Source organism: Choloepus didactylus, chromosome 3, assembly GCF_015220235.1.
Source record: "Choloepus didactylus isolate mChoDid1 chromosome 3, mChoDid1.pri, whole genome shotgun sequence".
Taxonomy (NCBI): domain Eukaryota; kingdom Metazoa; phylum Chordata; class Mammalia; order Pilosa; family Megalonychidae; genus Choloepus; species Choloepus didactylus.
The window spans coordinates 7,624,543-7,640,409 of NC_051309.1; the positions used below are offsets into that span (position 1 = coordinate 7,624,543).

General features: G+C 41.6%; 1 protein-coding gene across 1 annotated transcript in view; it reads left to right on the plus strand.

The window, feature by feature from the left end:
- The window catches only part of EVC2 (EvC ciliary complex subunit 2), a 174,317-nt gene that overhangs the window by 99,762 nt on the left and 58,688 nt on the right, over positions 1-15,867 (plus strand). Inside the window, exon 16 of the mRNA XM_037829381.1 lies at positions 14,554-14,670. Within this exon, the coding sequence (XP_037685309.1) occupies positions 14,554-14,670 (117 nt within the window). The remainder of the gene's footprint in view (positions 1-14,553; positions 14,671-15,867) is intronic.

The following is a 15,867-nucleotide window of genomic DNA, read 5'->3' on the forward strand; positions in this document are numbered from 1 at the left end:
CCTATTTTTTTTTATTAGAGAAGTTGTAGGTTTCAGAACAATCAGGCATAAAATATAGAATTCCTGTATACCTTGCCTTGCAGTGGTGCATTCGTTACAATTCATGAAAGAACATTCTTATAATTGTACAACTAACTGTAGTCCATAGTTTACAACAGACCCCTCTGTTGTACAGTCCTATGTTTTTTGATATTTATTCTGGTAACATACATACAAGCTAAAATTTCCCTTTTTAACCACATTCAAATATATAATTCAGTGCTGTTAGTTACGGTCACAATAGTGTGCTGCCATCACCACCATCTATTACCAAAACTTTTCCATCAACCCAAAAAATAACTCAATTTAAGCATTAACTCCCCATTCCGTTCCCTAAACCCCTCCTCCCCCCCAGCCCCTGGTAACCTATATTCTAGTCTCTGGCTCTATGAATTTGCTAATTATATTTATTTCATGTCAATGATATCATAGAACAATCTGTCCTTTTATGTCTGGCTTATTCCCCACAACATGACGTCTTCAAATTTCATCCATATTGTAGCATGTATCAGAACTCCTTCCTTTTTTGTTCGAGTAATAATCGTTTGTATACACCACATTTTTTTATCCATTCATTGGTTGATGGACACTTGAATTGCTCCCCTTTTTGGCAATTGTGAATAATGCCACATTGGTGTGCAAATATCCATTTGGTCCCTGCTTTCAATTCTTTTGGGTATATACCTAGAAATGTAATTGCTGGGTCATGGGGTAATCCTTCCCTTAACTTTGTGAGGAGCTGCCAAACTGTCTTCTACAGTGGCTGCATCATTTTATATTCTTACCCAAAATGATTGAGTGCCCCTATTTCTGCACATCCTCTCCAACACTTGTAATTTTCTGTTGTTTTTTTTTTTAAATAGTAGCCATTCTAGTGGGTGTGAAATGGGATCTCATTGTGGTTTTGAATTGCATTTCCCTAATAACTAATGATGTGGAGTGTCTTTTCATGTTCCTTTTGGCCATTTGTATGTCTTCTTTGGAGAACTGTCTGCTCAAATCTTTTGCTAAGTTTTTAATTGGATTATTTGTCTTTTTGTTGATGGGTTGAAGGATTTCTTTATCTATTCTGAATAGTAATATATTGGATATGTGGCTCCCAAATATTTTTCCTGTTGTCCCAATGTCCCAAGGTTGGCATTATACTTTCATAATAAAGTACTTTGATGCACAAAAGTTTTTAATTTTGATGAGGACCCATTTATCTGTTTTTTCTTTTGTTGCTTGAGCTTTGCACATAAAGTCTAAGGTTATTGGTCCACAGTTATTGCCTAACACAAGGTCCTGAAGATGCTTCCCTGTTTTCTTCTAGGAGTTCTATAGTTCTGGTTCTTATATTTAGGTCTTTGATACATTTTGAGTTGATTTTTGTATATGGTGTGAGGTAGGGGTCCACCTTCATTCTTTTGCATATAGATATCCTGTTTTCCTAGCTCCATTTGTTGAAGGGATTATTCTTTTCCATTTGGGTGAACTTGGCACCCTTGTCACATATTAGTTGGCCATAAACGTGCGGGTTGATTTCTGGACTCTTAATTTGATTCTGTTGGTCTATATGCTGGTCCCTGTGCCAGGACCATACTGTTTTTTTTTTGTTTTGTTTTGTTTTGTTTTGTTTTTTTAATCATCATTTTATTGAGATATATTCACATACCACGCAGTCATACAAAACAAATTGTACTTTCGATTGTTTACAGTACCATTACATAGTTGTACATTCATCACCTAAATCAATCCCTGACACCTTCATTAGCACACACACAAAAATAACAAGAATAATAATTAGAGTGAAAAAGAGCAATTGAAGTAAAAAAGAACACTGGGTACCTTTGTCTGTTTGTTTCCTTCCCCTACTTTTCTACACATCCATCCATAAACTAGACAAAGTGGAGTTTGGTCCTTATGGCATTCCCAATCCCATTGTCACCCCTCATAAGCTACATTTTTATACAACCGTCTTCGAGATTCATGGGTTCTGGGTTGTAGTTTAATAGTTTCAGGTATCCACCACCAGCTACCCCAATTCTTTAGAACCTAAAAAAGGTTGTCTAAAGTGTGCGTAAGAGTGCCCACCAGAGTGATCTCTCGGCTCGTTTTGGAATCTCTCTGCCACTGAAGCTTATTTCATTTCCTTTCACATCCCCCTTTTGGTCAAGAAGATGTTCTCCATCCCACGATGCCGGGTCTACATTCCTCCCTGGGAGTCATATTCCACGTTGCCAGGGAGATTCACTCCCCTGGGTGTCTGATCCCACGTAGGGGGGAGGGCAGTGATTTCACCTTTCAAGTTGGCTTAGCCAGAGAGAGAGGGCCACATCTGAGCAACAAAGAGGCATTCAGGAGGAGACTCTTAGGCACAAATACAGGGAGGCCTAGCCTCTCCTTTGCAGCAACCATCTTCCCAAGGGTAAAACTTATGGTAGAGGGCTCAACCCATCAAACCACCAGTCCCCTATGTCTGTGGTCATGTTAGCAACCATGGAGGTGGGGTAGGCGAATACACCTGCATTCTCCACAGGCTCCTCAAGGGGACACTACATCTTTTTTTTTTTTTTTTCCTTGTTTGTCTTTTTTCTTTCTTTCTTTTTTTTTTTTTTAACTTTCCCTTCTTTTTTAAATCAACTGTATGAAAAAAAAAGTTAAAAAGAAAACAAACATACAATAAAAGAACATTTCAAAGAGACCATAACAAGGGAGTAAGAAAAAGACAACTAACCTAAGATAACTGCTTAACTTCCAACATGTTCCTACTTTACCCCAAGAAAGTTACATAATATAGCAACATTTCAGTGAACTTGTTCCTACTACATCCATCAGAAATTAACAGACCATAGCCATTTCTGGGCATCCCCAGAATGTTAAATAGCTTATCTGTTTTTCTTGGATTATTGTTCCCCCTTCCTTAATTGCTCTCTACTGCTAGTTCCCCTACATTCTACATTATAAACCATTTGTTTTACATTTTCAAAGTTCACATTAGTGGTAGCATATAATATTTCTCTTTTTGTGCCTGGCTTATTTCGCTCAGCATTATGTCTTCAAGGTTCATCCATGTTGTCATATGTTTCACCAGATCGTTCCTTCTTACTGCCGCGTAGTATTCCATCGTGTGTATATACCACATTTTATTTATCCACTCATCTGTTGAAGGACATTTGGGTTGTTTCCATCTCTTGGCAATTGTGAATAATGCTGCTATGAACATTGGCGTGCAGATATCTGTTCGTGGCACTGCTTTCCGATCTTCCGGGTATATACCGAGAAGTGCAATTGCTGGATCGAATGGTAGCTCTATATCTAGTTTTCTAAGGAACTGCCAGACTGACTTCCAGAGTGGCTGAACCATTATACAGTCCCACCAACAATGAATAAGAGTTCCAATTTCTCCACATCCCCTCCAGCATTTGTAGTTTCCTGTTTGTTTAATGGCAGCCATTCTAACCGGTGTTAGATGGTATCTCATTGTGGTCTTAATTTGCATCTCTCTAATAGCTAGTGAAGCTGAACATTTTTTCATGTGTTTCTTGGCCATTTGTATTTCCTCTTCAGAGAACTGTCTTTTCATATCTTTTGCCCATTTTATAATTGGGCTGTCTGTACTATTGTCATTTAGTTGTAGGATTTCTTTATATATGCAAGATATCAGTCTTTTGTCAGATACATGGTTTCCAAAAATTTTTTCCCATTGAGTTGGCTGCCTCTTTACCTTTTTGAGAAATTCCTTTGAGGTGCAGAAACTTCTAAGCTTGAGGAGTTCCCATTTATCTATTTTCTCTTTTGTTGCTTGTGCTTTGGGTGTAAAGTCTAGGAAGTGGCCTCCTAATACAAGGTCTTGAAGATGTTTTCCTACATTATCTTCTAGGAGTTTTATGGTACTTTCTTTTATATTGAGATCTTTGGTCCATTTTGAGATAATTTTTGTGTAGGGGGTGAGGTAGGGGTCCTCTTTCATTCTTTTGGATATGGATATCCAACTCTCCCAGCCCCATTTGTTGAAAAGACCATTATGGCTCAGTTCAGTGACTTTGGGGGCCTTATCAAAGATCAGTTGGCCATAGATCTGAGGGTCTATCTCTGAATTCTCAATTCGATTCCATTGATCTATATGTCTATCTTTGTGCCAGTACCATGCTGTTTTGGCAACTGTGGCTTTATAATAAGCTTCAAAGTCAGGGAGTGTAAGTCCTCCCACTTCGTTTTTCTTTTTTAGAGTGTCTTTAGCAATTCGAGGCATCTTCCCTTTCCAAATAAATTTGATAACTAGCTTTTCCAAGTCTGCAAAGTAGGTTGTTGGAATTTTGATTGGGATTGCATTGAATCTGTAGATGAGTTTGGGTAGAATTGACATCTTAATGACATTTAGCCTTCCTATCCATGAACATGGAATATTTTTCCATCTTTTAAGGTCCCCTTCTATTTCTTTTAGTAGAGTTATGTAGTTTTCTTTGTATAGGTCTTTTACATCTTTGGTTAAGTTTATTCCTAGGTACTTGATTTTTTTAGTTGCTATTGAAAATGGTATCTTTTTCTTGAGTGTCTCTTCAGTTTGTTCATTTCTAGCATATAGAAACATTACTCACTTATGTGCATTAACCTTGTATCCCGCTACTTTGCTAAATTTGTTTATTAGCTCTAGTAGGTGTATCGTTGATTTCTCAGGGTTTTCTAGATATAAGATCATATCATCTGCAAACAATGACAGTTTTACTTCTTCTTTTCCAATTTGGATGCCTTTTATTTCTTTGTCTTTCCGGATTGCCCTGGCTAGCACTTCCAGCACAATGTTGAATAACAGTGGTGACAGCGGGCATCCTTGTCTTGTTCCTGATCTTAGAGGGAAGGCTTTCAGTCTCTCACCATTGAGTACTATGCTGGCTGTGGGTTTTTCATATATGCTCTTTATCATGTTGAGGAAGTTTCCTTCAATTCCTACCTTTTGAAGTGTTTTTATCAAAAACGGATGTTGGATTTTGTCAAATGCTTTTTCAGCATCTATTGAGATGATCAATTGATTTTTCCCTTTCGAGTTTTTAATGTGTTGTAATACATTGATTGTTTTTCTTATGTTGAACCATCCTTGCATGCCTGGAATGAACCCCACTTGGTCATGGTGTATGATTTTTTTAATGTGTCTTTGGATTCGATTTGCAAGTATTTTGTTGAGGATTTTTGCATCTATATTCATTAGGGAGATTGGCCGGTAGTTTTCCTTTTTTGTAGCATCTTTGCCTGGTTTTGGTATTAGATTGATGTTAGCTTCATAAAATGAGTTAGGTAGTGTTCCATTTTTTTCAATGTTTTGAAAGAGTTTGAGTAAGATTGGTGTCAGTTCTTTCTGGAAAGTTTGGTAGAATTCCCCTGTGAAGCCATCTGGCCCTGGGCATTTATTTGTGGGGAGATTTTTGATGACTGATTGGATCTCTTTGCTTGTGATGGGTTGGTTGAGGTCTTCTATTTCTTCTCTGGTCAGTCTAGGTTGTTCATATGTTTCCAGGAAATTGTCCATTTCTTCTACATTATCCAGTTTGTTGCCATACAGTTGTTCATAATATCCTCTTATAATTTTTTAAATTTCTTCAGGATCTGCAGTTATGTCACCTTTTTCATTCATTATTTTGTTTATATGGGTCTTCTCTCTTTTTGATTTTGTCGGTCTAGCTAGGGGCTTGTCAATCTTGTTGATCTTCTCAAAGAACCAACTTTTGGTGATATTTATCCTCTCTATTGTTTTTTTGTTCTCTATGTCATTTATTTCTGCTTTAATCCTTGTTATTTCTTTTCTTGTACTTGGTTTAGGATTGGTTTGCTGTTCATTTTCTAGCTTCTTCAGTTGATGCATTAGTTCTTTGATTTTGGCTCTTTCTTCCTTTTTAATACATGCATTTAGTGCTATAAATTTCCCCCTTAGCACTGCTTTTGCTGCATCCCATAGGTTTTGGTATGTTGTGTTCTCATTTTCATTCGTCTCTATATATTTAGCAATTTCTCTTGCTATTTCTTCTTTAACCCACTGATTGCTTAGGAGTGTGTTGTTTAACCTCCAGGTATTTGTGAATTTTCTAAGTCTCTGATGGTTATTGACTTCTAATTGTATTCCATTGTGGTCAGAGAATGTGCTTTGAATAATTTCAATCTTTTTAAATTTATTGAGGCTTGTTTTATGTCCCAGCATATGATCTATTCTGGAGAAAGTTCTGTGAGCACTAGAAAAGTATGTGTATCCTGGTGATTTGGGATGTAATGTCCTGTAGATGTCTGTTAAATCTAATTCATTTATCAGATTGTTTAGGTTTTCAATTTCCTTATTGGTCTTCTGTCTGGTTGATCTATCTATAGGAGAGAGTGATGTGTTGAAGTCTCCCACAATTATTGTGGAAACATCAATTGCTTCCTTTAGTTTTGCCAGTGTTTCTCTCATGTATTTTGTGGCACCTTGATTGGGTGCATAGACATTTACGATTGTTATTTCTTTTTGCTGAATTGCCCCTTTTATTAGTATGTAGTGGCCTTCTTTGTCTCTCAAAACATCCCTGCATTTGAAGTCTATTTTATCTGAGATTAATATTGCTACACCTGCTTTCTTTTGGCTGTAGCTTGCATGAAATATTTTTTTCCATCCTTTCACTTTCAGTTTCTTTGTGTCCCTGTGTCTAAGATGAGTCTCTTGTATGCAACATATTGATGGTTCATTTTTTTTGATCCATTCTGCGAATCTATATCTTTTAATTGGGGAGTTTAATCCATTTACATTCAACGTTAAAACCGTGAAGGCATTTCTTGAATCGGCCATCTTATCCTTTGGTTTATGTTTGCCATATTTTTCCCTCTCTCTATTAATATCCTTTATTGTACCCATACCGAATCTTTTTAGTACTGAACCTTTCTCCAAGTCTCTCTGTCCTGTCTTTGTTTCTCTGTCTGTAGGGCTCCCTTGAGTATCTCCAGTAGGGCAGGTCTCTTGTTAGCAAATTCTCTCAGCATTTCTTTGTCTGTGAAAAATTTAAGCTCTCCCTCAAATTTGAAGGAGAGCTTTGCTGGATAAAGTATTCTTGGCTGGAAATTCCTCTCTCTCAGAATTTTAAATATATCGTGCCACTGCCTTCTTGCCTCCATGGTGGCTGCTGAGTAGTCACTACTTAGTCTTATGCTGTTTCCTTTGTATGTGGTGAATTGCTTTTCTCTTGCTGCTTTCAGAACTTGCTCCTTCTCTTCTATGTTTGACAGTGTGATCAGTATATGTCTCGGAGTGGGTTTTTTTGGATTTATTCTATTTGGAGTTCGCTGAGCATTTATGATTTGTGTATTTATGTTGTTTAGAAGATTTGGGAAGTTTTCCCCAACAATTTCTTTGAATACTCTTCCTAGACCTTTACCCTTTTCTTCCCCTTCTGGGACACCAATGAGTCTTATATTCGGACGTTTCATATTATCTATCATATCCCTGAGGTCCATTTCGAGTTTTTCAATTTTTTTCCCCATTCTTTCTTTTATGCTTTCATTTTCCATTCTGTCATCTTCCAGGTCACTGATTCGTTGTTCAACTTCCTCTCGTCTTGTACTATGAATGTCCAGAATCTTTTTAATTTGGTCAACAGTTTCTTTAATTTCCATAAGATCATCCATTTTTTTATTTAGTCTTGCAATGTCTTCTTTATGCTCTTCTAGAGTCTTCTTGATTTCCTTCATATCCCGTACTATGGTCTCATTGTTCATCTTTAGTTCTTTGAGTAGCTGCTCTAGGTGCTGTGTCTCTTCTGGTCTTTTGATTTGGGTGCTTGGGCTTGGGTTATCCATATCGTCTGGTTTTTTCATATGCTTTATAATTTTCTGTTGTTTTTGGCCTCGTGGCATTTCCTGAACTTGATAGGGTTCTTTTAGGGTTTGTAGACCTATTGAAGTCCTTATCTCTAATTTATCAGATCTACAGCTTCGTGGAGTAGACTTTCTCTAACTAACCAGCAGGTGGCGTCCACGAGCCACCTGTTCTCCACAAGCCAGTTCTCCCCTGCTTAGCCTTTTTGGTGAGTGGGGGAGTGAGTCTTGTGGGGCCCAATTGGTGTACCAAGCTTGCGTGTGTAGTTGGTGTTGCCTGCCCTGTATGTGGGGCGTGTTTCTGGGCAGTCGGGGAGGGGGGGTGGCCCTAACAATCAAATCTCCCTGATGATCCTAGAGTTTTAAAGCTGCTGCAATAGTCTAATCCTTCAGTTCAGTCCTGCCACAGTTTGTCTCTGCCACTGACCCACAAGTCTTTGGTATTGGCGTATGGCTCCTGAGACTTGCAAGTGGGCCCCTCTTCCAGGCTGTGCACCCCGGGTCCTCTGTTGAGGGATGACTGTGCTATGTCACAGGTGAGTGCCGTCCCCCCAGGGCAGTTCTGGGCTGCTGGGCTGTGTAGGGAGGCTCCCAGTCTGCTCAAATGATGGCTGAATGGGTCTTTGTTAATTCACACTGCTCCACCTTCCCAGCTCTGGGACATTCAGCTGAGGTTGCAGGGAAGGCTAATGTCCACGCCCAGTTTTGTGGTGTGTGCCTGTTATTTGAAGCACTTCCGTCACACTGGGTTGTCTGGGGCAGCTCTGGGCTATGGGGCTGGTGATGGGCAGGAGTGTTTCCTGTCCACCAGGATGATGGCTGTGAGCGGACACCCCCCTTTTCTTGGGAAGTTGTGGTGTTTAGTGAATTTTCTCAGCCACTGGATTATTGCCTTTTGTCTCAGAGCTCTCTTAGTTCTGCTCTTGACTTGACGTGCCCAAATTGCAATTCTTTGAAGCTTTCTGTATTGGGCTTCTTAGAGTAATTGTTTTAGAAAAAGAAAAAAGGATTTAAAAAAAAAAAAAAAAAACGGCCCTCCTCAGAGATCTAATGGGTTATTGAAATGCTAATAGACAAAGCAACCAGGGCCATTAAGGAAAGGTCCACAGGGCAGAGAGATCAGCTTTGCTTCGGGATTTGCATATGCGCCTCAAGGCCTGAGCTCCGCCCTTCCCCTTTCTGTGTTCACCAGAACTCCAAAAATCCTCTGCTTTTATTTTGGAGTTTTTCGTGTTGTTTTTTTTCTATGCCTGTCTCCTCTCTGCTGGGCTGGCTGCTCTCAGAGTCTCTGGTGTCTGGTCTCAGTCTATCTATGGTTGGAGTTTGAATCAGTAGAATGAGTTTCCGATAAGAGCAGCCACTGCAGTTCTCCCTTCTCCTTCCCGGAACTGACAGCCCCTCCTCCCCCGGGACTGAGCCTGGCAGGGAGGGGCGCGTGTCCCCTGGCCGCAAAAACTTACAGATTTCGCTGATCTCAGCAGTTCCACGTTTTCATGAGTGTTGTATGAAGTATGCCCAAAGACAGATTGCTCTGTGGTGTCCAGTCCACCCAGTTCCTGGCTTTTTACCTACTTTCCTGGAGGAGTAACTAAAACTTACAGCTCACCAGTCTGCCATCTTGCCCCGCCTCCCCATACTGTTTTGATTACTGTGCCTTTGTAATAAGTTTTAAGATCAGAAAGTGTAAGTCCTGCAGCTTTCCTCTTATTTTTCAAGATAGCTATAAAGATTTGACGATTGGCTTTTCCATGTCTGCAAGGAAGGCTGTTGGAATTTTGATTGGGATTGTGTTAAATCTGTAAATCACTTTGAGTAGAATTGACATCTTAGCAATATTTAGTCTTCCAATTCGTGAATGCTGTATATCTTTCCATTTATTTAGGTCTTCTTTGATATTTTTTTAGCAATGTTTTATAGTTTTATGTATACAAGTCCTTTACATCCTTAGATTTGTTCCTAAATATTTTATTCTTCTAGTGGTTATTGTAAATTGAATGTTTTTCTTGATTTCTTCTTCAGATTGTTCATAGCGGGTACATAGAAACATAACTTATTTTTGGATTTGATCTTGGACCTCTCTACTTTACTGAATTTGTGTATTAGTTTCTGTAACTTTATTGTGGATTTTTCAGTATTTTCTATATATATGACTAAGTCATTTGCAAATAGGAAAAGTTTTACTTTTTCCTTTCCATTTGGCTGCCTTTTATTTCTTTCTCTTGTCTAATTGCTCTGGCAAGAGTTTCCAGTACAATGTTGAATAACAGTGGTAACTAGTGGATATTCTTGACTTGTTCCTGATTTTAGAGGGAAAGCTTTCAGCCTTTCACTATTAAGTACAACGTTAGCTGTGGATTTTTCATAGATGCCCTTTATCGTGTTGAGGAAGTTTCCTTTCTATTCCTTTTTTTTCACTAAGTTTTTTAATCAAGAAAGGGTGCTGGAAGGGTTTCCAGGTCAGGCGGCAGAGTAGAGAGCTTCAAGACTCAGTTTGTCCTCCAGGGCAGCTGCAAACAGCCAGGAGCTGTCTGAAACAACTGTTCTGGGTCTCCGGACACCAGAAGCACCCTGTACACCACCCAGGGGAGAGCAGAAGGAAGAGACTGCCAAGCTGCAGTGGAGAGCTGAGGGGAGAACTCTCCACGCTGCAGAGGCTGGTGCCCACCCCCCACTCTCGTGGCAGGCTGCCCCAGGATCCAGTCCCTGACTGGAAATAAAAGTCCTCTTCCCCAGGAATGAGGGGAGGGTGGAGCGGGGTGGGGTGGGGTGGGGGCATGGTTAAACACTGATGTGGCTTTTGATTAGCAAATTTGGAATGCTGAGTCCCAGCTCTGAGGGCAGCCACCCGCCCAGGACATAAAGCACCCGGCAGCCTGTTTCAACCCCACCCCTGACTGGGATGGAGCAGGAGAATTAAAGTCACAGAGCCTTCCTGGCCTGCAGGGAACAGTTTGCTAAAGGGTGACCCTTCCTCAAGAACAGGGTGGCGCATAGCCAAGCACCACTCGCACCTTTGGATTGATGAATTCAGATCTCTGGGTCCCAGCTCTGTGCTAGGGTTTCAACTTGCAAAAGCGGCTGCAGCCTCTGTTTCCACTATGCACACAACAGGGGCGGTCGGTGAGACTTAAAGACACAGTAACACCTTAGGAATGCAGGGAACAGTTGCCTGATGAGCGCCCCCTGCTGGGCAGGCCAGAAAAGCACAGATTCAGGGAGCCATCAAAGAGAAGTTTGACATCCTTCCGGGTCTCCCCACCAGGGCACTTTGGAACTGATCTAGGCCCCTTCATGGGGCCCTGGCCCTGATTTGACTGAAATGCTGACTAGAAAGTTCTGTCCAGAGTGACCCTCCTCTCAGAATTTGCCCTCCAGGCAAAAGGAGCTAGAGCCAAGGAAAGGAGTGGTAAAAAACTATGGAGGCAAATAAAAAGCAAATAGAACAAATCAACATTCCCAGAGAAGGAATAGGGGAAAAGAAGCTTTCTCCTGGGGGTGAAAGAATTGCACAAATAGTGCAAACTCAAAAATTGTCCCATATACCCAGGATAAGAATCAGATGAATAAGAGCTGAAAAAGTCTGATCAGTTAAACATGAGCTATTCTAAAGGTCTATAATAAGTTGAACCAAGTGTCAAAGAAGTGCTGTAACACAAAGCCAATCAACAAGAAAACCGTAGGCAAGAGAGAAAAACTTAGCTTCAGAGTAAACTCATCGAGATAATCAGATGCCTAGACACCAGCAAAAGATTACAAGCCATACCAAGACAGGAAGCTATGGTTCAGTCACAGGAACAAATTAAAACATCAGAGGGCACACAGAATTTGGAACAACTAATCAAAGATGTTCAAACAAATCTCCTAAATCAATTCAAGGAGATGAAGGAAAAGATAGCTAGAAAGATAAAGGTTATTAAGTAGACACTGTGTGAACTCGAAGAAGAACTTGAAAACAGAAAAAAAGTAACAGAAATGATGGGAATGAAAGAAAAAATAGAAGAGATTAAAAATTCACTCAAGGCATATGTACTGACTTGAAACTATTATGTACCCCAGAAAAGCCATGTTCTTTTAATCCAATCTTGTGGGGGCAGACCTATTGTTGGGTGTGACCTTTTGATTAGGGTGTTTCCATGGAGATGTTACCCAGCCCATTCAAGGTGGGTCTTAATCCTTTACTGGAGACCTCTATGAGAGGAAAAAAGACAGAGACATTTTGGAGAGAGCTCAGAGACAGAAATGCCCCAGGAGGAACAAGCAAGGACACACAGAAGCCCAGAGACATTTTGGAGAGAAGGGCAAGCAGACAGCACCATGTGCCTTCCCATGTGACAGAGGAACCCTGTATGCCATTGGCTTTTCTGCAGAGTTAAGGTATCTTTCTCTGGATGCCTTAATTTGGACATTTTTATGGCCATAGAGCTGTAAAATTGTAACCTAATAAATTTCCATTGAAAAAGCCAATTCGTTTCTGGTATATTGCATTTTGGCAGCTTTAGCAAACCGAAACAGCATACACCGGCAGATTTGAACAGGCAGAAGAAAGAATCAGTGAACTAGAAGATAGGATAGTTGAAATCTTAACAGACAGAAGAACAGGCAGAGAAAAGTATGGAAAAAAATGAGCAGGGTCTCAGGGATTTGCGTGACAGCACAAAACACACAAAACATATACATCATAGGTGTCCCAGAAGGAGGAGAGAAGGGAAAAGGGGCAGAAAGAATATTCAAGGAAATAAAGGCTGAACATTTCCCAACTTTTTTGAAGGACAGAGTTGGAAAGAGATTTGCACAACTGGCTCTCTCAAGCAAGTGCGAGCATCTCCACACACCACTGCCCCTGCCTCTGTCCTTATCCCCGTCTCATACCCTGTCCATCCTCTGGTCTCTGGGGTCCTATCCCACCAAGCCTGGCTTTGTTCCTAAGAGATAGTGATCCATAATTTCCCTATTTTGATATTATCCATGTTAGATTGGGAGATGAAGCCATAGTTAACTCATAGAATTAACTAGGCACAGCTCGGACACTTAAAGAGACCTGGCGACCTGGCTAAAGGGTGCGAGACATGTGGGGTCTAGTTACCAGGGCTCCCATGATATGGCTTTAGGACCTGGATTCAGCTTTCCTGGTCCCAGTCTTCTCCTTTGAACACAGTGAGTTCAAATACTCATCCAGATCCCAATGCCTGTTATTACTGCGTACATATTGGCCTTCCTCTAAAGTGAGGTGGGGCAGGCACTAAGAACGTGGGGTCCCCTTGTGTATTATCATCATGTCCAGCCCACATGATTATGTGGGAGACCCAGGTAGAGTTTGGTGATCGGGCGTCAGTCCTGTGTATGATGGGTTCTGGGAGGTTACAGGACTTCAGGGGACACAGTGGAAGAGAGGAGAAACGGCAGGCAGCAGAGCAGAAGGGAGGGAGGCTTTGCTGGGAAGGGACCACCTGCCGTCTATTGCCCGAGAACCTTATCTGTGTGTGCTGTGTTGTGTGTTGTTAAACTGTGCTAGGTCTTATGGTTGTGATATATTAGATTATATCAGATTGTTTGCTGCATGTTATATTATGTTATGTTATGTTACATCGTGTTGTTATGATATATTATATGCTATGTTGTCGTGTTGCATTTTTTGTGTTGTGTTGTATATTTGTGTGCTGTATTATGTTTTTCTATTTATTATGTTAGTATTATATTATGCTGCAATAAGTTAAGTTGTTTGGTTTATGTTATGTTGTGTTATGTGATGTTCTTGTGGTAGTCCTATGGGGTAGATATCATTATCCCCATTTTACAGATGAGGAAACTGAGGCTCAGAGATTGGACCATCTCTTACATTCATTCATTCATTCATTCACTCACTCATTTAGTAACACCACTACCTCGCCTCCGACCGCTCTCACCCTTGCTCATTTCCACTCCAGCTCCAAATGTGTTCCCTTTTCACGGCTTTGCCTTTGTTGCTTCCTCGGCCTGGAGCCTCTGCTTGCAGGTGTTCAGGTGACCGGTCGTCCTTTGGGCCTCAGCTCCAGTGTCACTTCCTCACGTTTGTGAAGCAGCAGATGTATCCGCGCAGGTTGTAAACGCTCCTATTCTAGGGACATCTGTTTATGTTAAACGCTCTGTACCTGGTTCCTCCTGGAATGTGCAGGTACCACTGTACTTAACAGCTTTTCACCTCCCAAAAGAGTTTTCCGTATCCTCCTCATTTAAAATACCCCCCAGTCACTCTCTTGTTATATCACCTTATTTTTCATGCACTCATCAACCATCTGGTGGTATCTTCTTTAGCTGTTTGTTCTCATGCAAAGGGAAAGTTTTCTCCATTATCACGTAAACTTCGCAAGGGGAGGGACCTCACCTGCCCTGGCCCCGATCAGCGTTTGGCGGCTCTCAGGTCAGTAGCTCTTTGGGAAGTGGATCCAGGTACCGTCCACTGCCTGACCCCAAAGCTTTTGTTCTGCCCACTGGGTTGCTTCTCCTCTCCTTGATGGGAGGAGCCCACCAATGTATGTGAAGACCAAAGGCCCCCAAATTAAGCTCATTCCCAGAAAAGCACACATCTTTCCTCCCATCTTTCTCCCGAGGCAGACTTTTACAGTTGCGTGAGCTGCAGAAGCATCTTGTGGCTTGGGGAGACCTGGGTGCTGCACGTACTTGCTGGTGCTGATTTTCTTGCCAATGTTTTCTCTGTATCAACAGTCCAAAGTGAGAAAGCAGCGCTCCAAGAATAAAAGCAAGATAGACCTGCTGAAGAAGTGCATTGAAGATAAAATTCACCTCTTTGAGGAGCAGCCTCCTGAAGACCTGGCTGAGAAGGTCAGTGCTCGTGCTCATCCGTGGTCCTTCCTTGCTCAGGGCAGGGCTGTATCCACCCATTCGCGGGCACACGGGACTGGGAGACTGTCACCGACCATCCCGCCAGGCTCCATGCTCTTAAATTTATGGTCCCCCAGGCAGGACCCATGCCCTTCCCTCTAATCCTTCTATCTGGAGACGTCTTCCTCGCTTCTTACCATGGAGATCTCTGGCTCATCCTTCAGGCTTCACATCCAGACCTGGCTCCACTGGCAACAGTTGCCACCATATTCACGCCTTGTGCTGTCCTGAGTTGTTTGCATGTTATTTCCCCAGTATCTCCCTTCTTTTCTTGGCCTCCTTCTCCTACCCTGTTGCTCATCGCTCCCTATTTATACTTTGCATGCCAACCTATACCACATAATGCTTTGATTCATGGTCTTCCTTCTTTCTGGAATTATCTTTCCACCTTTCTCTACCGGGATAAACAAATATTGTCCTTTATTACCCGAAGGTGTTGCCTTCCTGGACTTCCCTGTGCACCTGAGTTTTTCCCCCACTTGCCCCACCTCAGCTCCCTTCCTGGCCATGTGCTTCCAAATCGTAGCATTTATCAGAGTGTTCATTCATTCCACAAGGATTGGGGGAAGCAACAGTGTCCCTCACTGAGCTAATTAACTCTTGGTTGCCCCGGTGACTGAGACCGTCCCATTCCCTGCCCTGGTGGAGCACACTTTACAGTTGCGGAGGTGGACACTAAACCCCTAGATGAACAGAAATTATGGTCCCTGATTTGTGCTGTTAGGGAAATAAATAAAATGATGTGATAGTGACAGGTGGGCTGGGTGGAACTGGGATCGACTGTCAATGGGAAAGTCTGGATCTGCCTCTCTGAGGAGGAGACATTTATGAGTTGATACTGATTCTCACTGCCTGGCACCTGTCTGCCTTCCCTAGGCTCAGCAGATGACAGGTTCCCAGGTTGAGTATTCCATGAGTGGAAACATTAAACCACAGTTTAGAGCTCATGTTTTCCTTCCTATCTTCTGTCCATGTCTCATACCTAGTTGTTGCTTTTTTTTTATTTTTATTTTTAGTACATGTGTATTTCTCAGAACACAAATTTGTAAGCTGGCCAAGGGCCTTGCAAACTGCTCGGAGGAGTCAGTAGGTCCTTGCAGGTGTGACCAGTTGTTAATGTCTTAGGGGACCCAATAA